Source organism: Fulmarus glacialis, unplaced genomic scaffold (assembly GCF_000690835.1).
Source record: "Fulmarus glacialis isolate BGI_N327 unplaced genomic scaffold, ASM69083v1 scaffold26599, whole genome shotgun sequence".
NCBI lineage: Eukaryota > Metazoa > Chordata > Aves > Procellariiformes > Procellariidae > Fulmarus > Fulmarus glacialis.
In genome coordinates, this window is record NW_009234279.1 from 25,826 (window position 1) to 37,690 (window position 11,865).

The 11,865-nt window shown below is 36.7% G+C and overlaps 1 protein-coding gene across 2 annotated transcripts in view; it reads left to right on the forward strand.

The window, feature by feature from the left end:
* The window catches only part of ESF1 (ESF1, nucleolar pre-rRNA processing protein, homolog (S. cerevisiae)), a 32,334-nt gene extending 25,302 nt beyond the window's left edge, over positions 1-7,032 (forward strand). The window contains exons 12-14 of one of the 2 annotated variants that reach the window (XM_009585607.1): positions 4,898-4,965; positions 5,791-5,937; positions 6,522-7,032. In XM_009585607.1, the coding sequence (XP_009583902.1) occupies positions 4,898-4,965; positions 5,791-5,937; positions 6,522-6,821 (515 nt within the window). In that variant the 3' untranslated portion in view covers positions 6,822-7,032. The remainder of the gene's footprint in view (positions 1-4,897; positions 4,966-5,790; positions 5,938-6,521) is intronic. The other variant, XM_009585606.1, reaches the window with a different exon arrangement.
* Positions 7,033-11,865: the final 4,833 nt, after the last annotated feature.

Here is an 11,865-nt window from a genome sequence, read left to right on the forward strand (position 1 = left end):
AGTCTGATACACATTTTTACTAGTGTACTCTGGCTGCCTAGAAACCCAAATAGTGAAATGTAATACTTTAGGAAAGAACTTGTCCAGTTTAGATTTTTAGGATACCTTTTTTACAAGCTTTTTAGTCTGTTTAAGTTAGCTTTTGCTGTGTTAACAGCAAGTTGATTTTGAGTATGGTTTTGCTGGGATAATTGATAAGTGTGAGTTCCTGGCTTTCTGTGCTTTTGGGAGCCAAAACCTAAGGGTGGCTCATACTATTGTATATTAAAACAAGAAAAAAAGAAAGAAGAAAGAAAACAAACAAAAAGAAGATAGCAACAGATTTACGAATATCACCAGTCTGTTACTTTGGTTGGGTTTTTTGAGTATAGCAGCGCAGATCCGTGTTCTATTTAAAAAGAGTAAATTAGTTCTAATTTAACCTATGACAGCATAGGCTTCTGTCCTGATTGTTGGAAGTTTATATTAGGAGAAAGTAAATAATTAAAAAACAAAACCTGGACAACTTTGTATCTTAATGTGCTTATGTATATATCTTAATAGTCTGAAGTACAGAACAGTACGGTGAGTCCTATCCATGTTTTATAGAAAATACCACAGTTTAAGGTATCATGCAATGCTGTTTTCTGCCATCCTTTCCTGGTGGGTTGTCTATAGGTTATTTCAGAACTCATTGTAAAGATGCCATTCCTTCCGCCACTATTTTTTTTTTTTTTCTTTAATAGCAAGATTATGTAGGTACTCTCATACTAATGTTTGATGTTTCAACGTTCTATGTGAAATCTCTGAAAAAATGTTTTCTTCTGCATTATGTAAGAAGTTCTTTGGGTCATGCTCAGCAGAGAACGGTCGTATCTGCAGATTCTTAAACCTTCTTGTCTGTAATATGGAGAATAGACTTCTAGTGTTCGTGGAGTCTTTGAGGATAGTAAAACAGACATAAAGGTTAAGAAAGTGAAGCTTTTGTCTTGCAAGATTACTGATCTACTGAGAAACAGGAGAAAAACAGAATGTGGCTAGTCCTGGAGAAGTTTTAAAGGGAGAGTACAGTGGTTGGCTGCAAGCCAGTTGACATTTTAACGATGATTACACAGCACAACTTTGTCTGGCTTTCACCAAGTTTACCCAGAACAGCCTCTGTCTCATAGCTGGGGTTGCTTTTAAGCGCAGCTAGCTTATCCAGTTGGGGAAAATGGGTTACAATCTTCTTTGAACTAGGCTGTAGCTCTGCCAACTTTGTATTTAGGGTACAGGCAGCAATAACTTCAATGATCGTAATTTTTCATAAGCCTTCCACAATTCCTCTGAAAGATTGAAATTTCTCCCTTAAACTGACTGTCGGATGATCTTGGATTATGCTGAAAAAGCATATGACAGGATATGTTTGCAGACTGAGGTGGACCAGAGCAGAAACTGTGAGGATATAGTAATGCTGTTAGGGTTTTGCAGCGGTCTATTTGCTCCTGTGCTGGATTAACTTGTTGACTGTACTGTGTATGGGTCTTGTATAAGTCAGTTTTTGACAAGCTGAGGCAATTGAAGGGAAGCAAGACTGTTAGGAGCTGTTAGACCAAGGGTCTAACAAATTTGAGATTTGAGTGCTGTGACAGGAAAACTCACTGTTACGGGAAGTCTACTTAAGCGTATATTCATCAGGTTTGTCTTTGTTCCTGAAGACTGTTTGTAAAGCAGGCAGCGATTCTTACACTGTGGGTACTTCATCTTGGGAGAGGGAAGGTAGAGCAAATTTTTTGTGCCCGCTGTACCCAAACAGTGTCTGTGCAGGGTGCAGGTGTGTGCATATGAGCACTCCTGAAATCCGTGATGGTGCTTGCTTTGCACAAAGTTTTCATATGCGCATAATCCCTACGTGGTTTTTCAGTAGTACCGTGGGCTAAAGTGTAAAATGCTGCATATATTTGAGCCTTGATGTTGCATTTCAGAAGTTTGATTCTAGTGTGATATTGTCAAGAAAAAAAATCACTTGTCACTTTTTGTTTTATATTGTTTCAGAAAGCGTGGTAAATCTTTTATTTGGCTTGGCCAATTTCAGTCTTACTGCATCTGTTTCTGTGGGGTCTCAGGAAAGGTTCACGTAGGACAGAATTACTTTTGTCGCTTAAACTGTTGTAAGATTAATAGCTGAGTAGTGTAATTGCTTATTAACATGAGAGTGATGTCCTGCTTTTGGAGATTACTGAATAGTTTCAGAACGCTTTAGACTATTAAACATAGTTTTTATTGATCCTTCTTTGAGGAAAAGGGCTACATGTCGTTATACATTATTACAACTCCTAGAGGTTCCAAACCATTTAGATGCCTTCTTATGATCTAATTTATGATATATGTAGAAATTGATGGCTTTTTAATGCTGGAAGGTAGCAGTACGACTGCGGGGACCTAAGAGGTTAACAGCAAAAGCTGAGTAGAACCTGTACTTGGAAGATAAAGGTCTTAGCTGTATTACCGATTCATTTACTGTGTGTCTTTGCAAGGCTTTTGAGACTGACTTTAAAGCTTCTGAGTAAGACAGATGAGAGGTCTTATGAGAGGAGTTTTTGGTCTGTATTTGAAGTCTCAAAATTAGGATTAGCTTTTACTATTAGTACTGGAAGGTTGTTGATATGCAAAATGAATGTTGCAAACTAAATTCCTGAGCTGAGAAAGAGCTGAATGGCAGCTTGAGGGGGGCTTGCAGCAGAGATTAGACGCTTTTCTCACTGGCTGGTGGCAGCTATCAGTTCTGCATAGCATTGAAGAGAAGTATCTGCTGCTGTAGGGTGGACCAAATCTAATTAAAAGATGGCAGTGGGGATTAGGTAGTAGGTAAAATCTGAGGGTTTGGAATCAGCTGGGGAGGACTTAGAGGATTTAGTGGTCAAACATTAGAACAGGCTGCCCAGGAAAGTGGTTGAGTCACCATCCCTGGAAGTATTTAAAAGATGTGTAGATGTGGTGCTTAGGGACATGGTTTAGTGGGCATGGTGGTTGGACTCAATGATCTTGGAGGTCTTTTCCAACCTTAGTGATTCTGTGATTCTGTGACTCTTATCATAGGTTTTACGTTCATGTGTGTGCAAAGGTGGGGGGGACTTCCAGAATGTAGGTGGGGAGAGGGACTACGTCAGGAGGAGGAGGAAATTAGGTATTTGTGAATTCCAAAACCAAATTATTTTCAGCATGATGCAAAGTTTTTAGTGCTCAGAGTGATTTCAGGTACCAAGCTCTTTTTATTAGCTGCATAGTGTCATAGTAAGAAATAAATAGTTTGATACTAGTGCCTGGTTCACCCCCATCTGCAGCAACAGAAGTCTCTGAAGGCATGAAAATAAGCTGTCTTCACTTCTGTGATTCTACATATAGTGAAAGACAAGGGAAGATGGCTTGAGGAGCCCTTCTTTGGGGCATGGTGGAAAGGCTGAGACTTACTGATTTAACTTCTAGAATAATTGTCTCCAGTTCCTATCTCTGTGCCCTATTTCCTTTTCTGTAGTTTAGCGAGTTCTGGGAAGATACAAAAGATTTCGTAGTTGTCGAAGTCTTAGAGAAGACATGTATTTCTCCCTTCTACCCATTAACATAAATTGTGTAGGTTAGGTAATAATGTTATATTTGAATCTGATTTTCCTGCACGTTTGCTGGAGCTACTAAATCAACAGTTTTAGTTCTTGAGCTGATGACATTGTGCATCTGGATAGTTTATTTTTTGGTAGTGGTGGTTTCTTTCTTCTAGAAATCCATTTCCAGCTTGGAAACCATTTAGAAATAGTCAAGGGAGGAAAAATTCTTCAAGAAATGTGTCCTGTTCCAGAGTATACTTAGTGATATAACTTGACATTTTTCTGGCATGTTTGTATTTCTGGTCTGACTACAAATCTGGCTTAACAAAATGGAGCCAAATATCTTCCTTAAGAGTACCCCCAGTGGACTGTAATAAATTGCCTGGGAATGTAATTCCAAGCTTAAAGGTTAGAGTATGTGGTCCAGGTCAGGAAACCTTCTGCCTTTCCTGCTCCTTCTTGATCGAGGCCTACAGGCATTCCAGAGAGAATAATTTGATTTCGTAGGATTTATAAATGGATCTGTTTTCATTAAAATTTATGTTTGACTAATGTCTTATGCTGTTACCATTCATTATGTCTGTCTAATCAGCACTGTGTATCTAAAGTAAATTCTAAGAGAGTAAGAAAGCTTCGTCAGAAGAATATTCAATTCAGTCTGAACAGTGTCAATCATATTTTCATTCCCGTGATTCTGTTCAGGTCTTTTTTGCAAGGGTTTTTCGCGCTAGCATGGCTAACAGCACAATATGGTCTCTTAGCTTTGCATATAAATTTTAAAAACCGTCTTTTTTTTTTTTTTTTTTTTTTTTTTTTGACTGATGTACTCTTATTCAGCTGGCAGACTTGTTTTCTGGATACAGAGAAGAGATGCACATTTGCTTTTTATTCTAAAGTATTTACTACATTGTCTACTTAAGTAGAAAGAATGAACAATTTGAGAACACTTCAATTATGTTTATGAGTATATAAACTAATTTCTCTTTAAAACGCCCTGGGAGTGAAGTAATGTCATATGTTTGCCTGCAATGTTGTAATACTTCTCTCTGCTGCTCTATGAAAGATACAGTGAAACTATTTTTTCTAACTGTTCTTTTTTGTTGACTTGTTTATGCCATTTGAATATTGCTGCCTCCTTAAGTTAAACAAATATTCAGCGGATTTTTATTGCTTTAAGTCTAGCTGGTTTTTCTTAACTTTTCAGCCTTTTTCCACATCTGACATTTAAGTATTAATTACAAGAAGATGAGATGCGCTTAGAGGTTCTATTCATATGTAAATTATGCTCTTATGCATAACCTTGAATGAATGTGTGCATGTCCTATATTTGCACTTAGGTTTAAAGAAGAAGCCAGAATCGGTTGAAAGTACCTCAGAAGATGAAGATGAAGTTGAAAAACAGAAGGTAAAGTGGTTTAAAATGTTAAGAATTACAGATGTTGCATTGGCTAAATTATGCAAATATTTATGTTACTTGTTTGTGAGTGGAACTACTAAAATCCATAGGATAGCAATAAAAGGAAACTGTAATTTTAATAGCAAGAGCTTTTGGAACAAAAAGTACCCAAGAAGAACGCTAGATGGTCCACGCTTCAACGTTGTAGGATTACGCCATGATATCTTTCTGGACGATTATAGTTGAACGCAGCTCAACAGGGTTAGGTAACATTGAAATGTAAGGGCACAGAAGCCATACCGGTTGAGCTGATTGTCCCTCTAGCTTTAAAGCTATGCCAGTATGTTTGTGTGTTGGGCGGGGCTGAACATTTACTTTTAACATCAGTATTGTATGAAACATTTGTGTGTTCAAACCTTGTCCTGTAGGCTTTTAACCTTGAAGATTGAATTGTTTGCTATTGCATGTTTGCTTTTCATTTTTTCTCAGAACAAGTTAACTAAATAAATGTATTAAATTCATATACGTTAATTTTTATTTTGCTATATAAATATTTCTAAGTTATGGTGTACAATTTCAGGTTAGATTATTAGTACGTTTGAAAGTTGAACGTGGATATTTGCATTTATTTTATATCTAACTAAAAAAATCAACTATTGTATTTAACATTACACTTCAAAATGTTAAAAGAATGTTGTTATGGATTAAACAATATTGCCCTGACAACCCTATTTCAACTCATTTATATGTATGTAGACTGTATTAATGGGCTGCTGTATTTTTCATAGAAAACTTAATTTCATTGTGTACATGGACTTTCTTGTTTTGTAACAGGCCGAAATGGCCCTGCTTATGATGGATGATGAGGATGATGCCAGAAAACATTTTAATTATAAAAAGATTGTAGAACAACAGAATTTGAGCAAGAAGAAAAAGAAACTATTAATGAAAAAGAAAGAATTACTAGAAGATGACTTCCAGGTAATGGTATACTCTTGATTTTTGAGGCTCAGCTAGAACCTTTGGTAATATCAATTATTTTGGGGACAAATTTGATAGTCTCATATCCTTCTCCTCCCTTACTCTATCTGAAGGAGAACAACCCAGATCTACCTTTTTAGGGAGTTACAGGCTGTTTTCAAAAAGCAAGAAATATACTGATACAAGGTTGAAGGGGAACGGATTCAAACTCTGTAAGATAACAAGACGCTGTTTATGCAAGGCCTTGTACAACTCATGGCCCAAAATACTCATTGGTATGTTTGTTCTGATTGTTATTCACTGCTTCTTTCGTCCTGGTCAGTTCTCAACAACAAACCTTTCCTTGGTCTGCCGATAGAAACATATACAGGATTTGTATAACCATTCGCTTGTCTGTTTTACCAATAATATCTTCTGGCTCTCTATTTCACACTCCCTGGGATTTTGTGAGTGGAGCAGTTCCAGGAATGGCGAACAATATCATGACTTATGACTCCTTAAGCAGCTCACATTTTATTGTGTTTAAAAGCTTTGCTATCATGGGTAGAGGTTACCTAAAATAAATACTCCTTTTCTGCCTTCAGGTAAATGTTGCCGATACAAGATTCCAAGCCATGTTTACTTCTCCCCTGTTTAATTTGGATCCTTCAGATCCAAATTTCAAGAAGACAAAAGCAGTAGAAAAGATCTTGGAAGAGAAAGCTCGCCGAAGAGAAGAAAAGGAGCAAGATCTTAAGGAGGCAAGCAAGGGGCAGGAGAACAAGATGGCGAAGAAAGGAGAGGTTGCCAAGAAAGCCATAGATCCTGCCTTATCAATGCTAATAAAATCTGTCAAAAATAAAACCGAAGAGTTTCAGGCAAGGAAAAAGCAGAAACTCAAATAACTGAACTGTGTTTTTACTCAGACTTTACTTCAGTCTCAGTTCTTCTAACTGGCAACATCTATTAAAGTCACTACAGCCTGATCTGATTCCTATTCACCTAAAATTTCCCGAAAAGTCACTTAATTATGGTGGTGAGTTTTGAAGTAACTAGAGTAATAATCACTCTCTCCTTCTGCCACAACAAATACTGTTTTGTACTATTATTGAAAAACTACACCTTGAAAACACGTAAGTAAGGAATTGGTGGTTTGGGGGCGGTTTGTTTTCTATCATGCCATCTCTTAAAGATAATAGAAGTGCTGAAGATGGCTACAAAGAGTAGTCATAATTATGGTTGTATTTATAGATAAGAAAACCACTTCTGCAGAGGTTTATTGGTGAGACTGAGTGGTCTTAATGTTTTTAATTCCACAGAAGTCTGTAAAACATCTCTGTTGATAAAGAAGGTAGTAATACAACTAAAAATTGAAGAAATTTTGTATACGGGTTTTTTGTATATTTTTTAAAAGATTACATATATCCTTCATTAATTTCTCTTTTAAGTACTTGAAGACTTCCTGGATAATAGAACTAATTAATGAAAATATTGCCATTTAGAAGTGTTTCATTAATATATATTGGAAATAAATGGTTTAAATTGGCCCGAATAAATTTTGGGCACTTAGCTGTGTTTTCTTCTTCTGTGCCTAAATGAAATTATGTCAAAATTAAACTTTTTGCTATTAATATTGCATTCCCATTAATATAGTTACATTTATATAAAGTCTTCCAGTATTGCAAGTGTTAAAAAAAAGGAAGGAAAGAAGTCAAAGGCAGATCTCGATGATACAATTTTAGAAACCCTGTTGTTTGGCCATGTTAGTATGAGTGTCAGTGATGAAGGTATCAGTGGTGCAGGGAAAATACCGTACTTAAAAGTGATCTTTCTTCCCTGGAGTGTGGGGATTGATTTGTCTTAAGTTTTGGGTTGGTTTGGGGTTTTTTTTTAAGTATTTGCTGTATTAGCTCTAATGGAAATATAACATTGTATCAAAAAAGAAGGAAAATTTTAGAAACAAGGAGCTGAAAAGTAATTTGTAATTTTTAAGAAGTATTGTTAATTTCTAAGACATTCTACGAATTTAAACAAAGAATTCTATTAAAACAGATGTTAGAAACTATAGATAATCAAAACTAGTGTTTATATGACGTAAATATATCTCAATACGTAAAGGAGATTACAGAGTCAGATTTAGCACACGAGCGGCTGTATACCTAATGGCCAGAATGGACAAAGTAATTAAGGGACACAATATAGAAATACAGGTGGAGATGGTTTTTGCAAGAGTGCTTTGCAATGGTGTGCCTGAGGAATACTTGCAGACCTCAAACATTTCAAATGTGATTGCTCTTCATAAACATTTGAACATCTTCAGATTCATTTTCAAGTAGCTAGCAGAAAAAGTTGAGGAGATACTACGGTCTTTTGTACATAACTTTGATCCAGCTTCTGTGGCTTCTCATCCTTTCAAGCCTTTTCTCTACAGCAGGACCCAACAAACCCATGTTTTGTAGTTGGAACTGACCAACTGTGATGAACAAGGAAAACTTGTCCCGCTGGAAGTGGCAGGAAGCTTCTGAATATGGGTGTACAGTGGAGAACAGCATGATGATATTCAGCAAGATATGAATTTATAAAGAAAGAGAGGAAAGAAAGATGCTTTGGGGAACAGAATTTGCCACCAAGGGAAGTGTCCCTGCATCAAACAGGAGAGCCAATGGTTACTACTTAAGAAAATGTTAAGTGTCATACAAAAGTGATAAAAGCGTACACATATGCATCTGATACAGGCAGTGGATAAGGAGACAAACTTCTCCCATAATGACAGATCATACTGATTTTACAATAAAATTTGCAGCATGGAAGACTTAAGTAGTTGTCTTCAATGCAGTTTCTTAAGACTGGCACATGTGATAGGATTTTCAGGCACAAAGTAGTGATACCACGCTGCAAGGGTAAAATTTAGACATACCATGTATTTGTACAGGTTTTTTTCTAAGTGTGATTCATTGTGTGCCTTATATATTGTAGGCATATGAAATGCCCTAGGGACAGTAGCTTGAATTGAATGAGATTTAGAGATTGGATATAGTAATGTTAGTGGTGATGGAAGGGCAAACGTTTATGTATAAGTGTGTGGAAAATTGGACAGCTGAGAACAAAAGCAAAAGGTCTGAACAGAAACATGAGTCAAATGAAGGATCCACCTAGCCCAGTGCCTGGTCTCTTGACAGTGGCCAGTACAGGAGATACTAATGATGCACTTACAATACGGCACCTCATCAATGGGCAAGTGGGTAAGTTCATAATTGTTTTAACTGTTTCTTTCAGAAATACAGCTTGGGTAGGACTAATTGTTGCAGGTACTTACTTTGTAACAGCACCCTTTTATAGCTGTAGGAACAACAGAGTGTTTCATTCTGTGTTGGTATGCTTACAGATTCTGTTTTAATACCAGGTCCACAGACAGTCTCCCATAACTTTGCTTAATAATTTGTATGGAAAAGCAAATTCGGTGGGGGATGAAGGCAACAAACTGTGCTGTCTCTTGAATCCTCTAACCCTGCCAATTTCTACCAAATACTTGTTTTGATGCAACTGATGTGCATGCTCTTACAAAGGAGTGTTCCTCGTTTGTGCACTAGCAGTAGGCATAGCCTGCTGTGTTTGACTTCCTGGCAGTAGTTGAGTCGAGTCACTTAAATTATCAGTGCTTTTCTTTTTGGCTCGGTGCTTTTATAACTTTACTGGAAACCAACGTGAGGCATCGGTGAATCTCCGCTCCTCCAGAACACCCAGATATGCTGAGTGACTCACTGGTACAAAACTCTCCAACAGAACTTCTGTGATTCTGCAGTGCATCTGTCCTTTACAGTAACTTTGCTGGAGGGCTAATTTGAAGGAGAAAAAAAAAAAAAGTGGTTATAAAATTAGAAATTCACAAATAGTGATGACTTCTTATTGAAATTAGATGGTATAAGTTATGCTGTATCTTGTCTTCACGTGTACATGTGCTGGCTACCTTCTTCGGTGGAAGCATCTGAAGATACTCTGACATGTCCACTTAGGAAGCCTAGCCTGTACTTGGAAGTCAGAGCAAGAGAAAATGCATAAAAATATGAAGGCAGACTTTGACATGATTTTAAGTACTGGTTAAAAAAAATATTTTGCTGTGTGGTAATGTGTACTCGATATCATGTAAATGCTTAATGTATGATAATTTTATCTAATCGGATGTTAAGAGGGTTTTTTTTCCCTATTTTTCTCAAGTTGCTGAGTCCTGAGGGGGCATCTTGGTTGGGAAGAACTACAGGATCTGTTCCAGCATGCATCTTAGATGGAAGTTTTTGGTCTGTTTATAAAATTTTTAGGTCTAAATCCTCTTTTTTTTTTTTTTACCCCTTTTTTTTTTAAATCAAGTTAGTAACTACTAAGTGCTAATGGCTCAAAGCCCATCAGCTAATCTCCAGATTAATAATTCCAGAATAATGCTAAAAACATCTGAAGTGATTTCTTTCTGTGTTTTCAGCAGAAGCATATCTCAGAAGTCTGGTAAGAAGTGGTCACGTCTATCTAGAATTCCTTGCAATTCATTACCCTTGGTGTAAACAAAACAAAGGATGTTTTTGACCATCTCATCCTTTTAAACATGAAGATAGGATCTAGAAGTTCTAACCTCTGAACTTTAAAATATGATTTTATTTTTCCCTCTCACTAAATGTCACGTAACCAGCAAAAGTGATGGCAATTAAATAAAGTAACACGTTAAAAAACAGGACTCTTAAAAGTAAGACAGAACTAATTTTTCTAGCAACTTATGGAGGTCTGGTATAAAGTAGTTTGTCTCCAAGTTGGCAGCCATCAGAGCTCATGCTAGAGTGTAAGCCAGACATTTAAAGATCTAATATTACAAGTGGAAATCACAAGAGGGTTTGATTTATTTAAAAACCAAGAAAGATCAGACAACCAGAGATGAAGAGCCACGTATGTTTTCTATTATTCCTTCCTTCTGAAAATTAATTCCAATTAATAGCAAGTTGGCTTTTTGTTCTTTTCATATTTCAGTAGTGTCCAAAAATAACAGTAAGTCATGCTGTCACATATTTTTTTTTTAGCAAACAAAACAACCAACCAAAATACACTTGTTTTTTTTTTTAAATAAAGTCTTAGAAACTTACGTTATATATAATATATATTTAAAACTACTAGAGTAATTAGGTTGTTTTGCACTTGTCTTAAATCATGAGTTAAATACCTCAATCTCAGTTTTGTAGCTATGATAACAACAAAAGTAGTAGTTCTGATGGCACAGTAATTTTCATTATTTATTTCATAGAATACTTAAAAAAACTTTTGAATGTAAAAATGTATCTTTTCATGCACAGGACTATGTTACTGTATTCCCGTAAAAAAAAGCAAGGCAAGGTGGCAGAAAGGTCTATTGTCTTGTTTATTTTTCTGTGCTTGACATACAGTGTTATAAATGGGAATATTTTTGTGCGGGCCCTGGATCCAATCTAGATTAATGTCACATAAGGTCATTATTACTTTATGTCCTTCTCATCACTAGCATATGAGTAATCCCTGCTCAGTACTGTTCCAGCTCTGTATTTCAGCCATGCAGGTTTTAAACAACATCGCTTCTAGCCTCCAGTGAGTGCCCTGGCAAACCTCGCTCGTGTCCCGTTCTCAGAGACACCCGATCCAAAGGCTGGTTGCCACGTTTTAATGGGCAAATGCTCTGGGACTGCGTCCCACGCGCTCCTTGGCACTGCACAAATCCCTTGGCTTTGCACTGCAATCCTGACCAATGCACTTAGACCTTTTTATATTTCTGGGACAGGGAAAGAAGGAAAGGACAATTGAAGCAGACAGGGTTTGTATTGACTTCCGACACCGTAAGTCAAAAGATTGTCATTGTAAGTCTGAACTACAACAGAAAAACTGCCCATTGCAGTCAGCAACGTGTGTGGCTGAACAAAAACAAGTAGGTTGGCAGTTTGT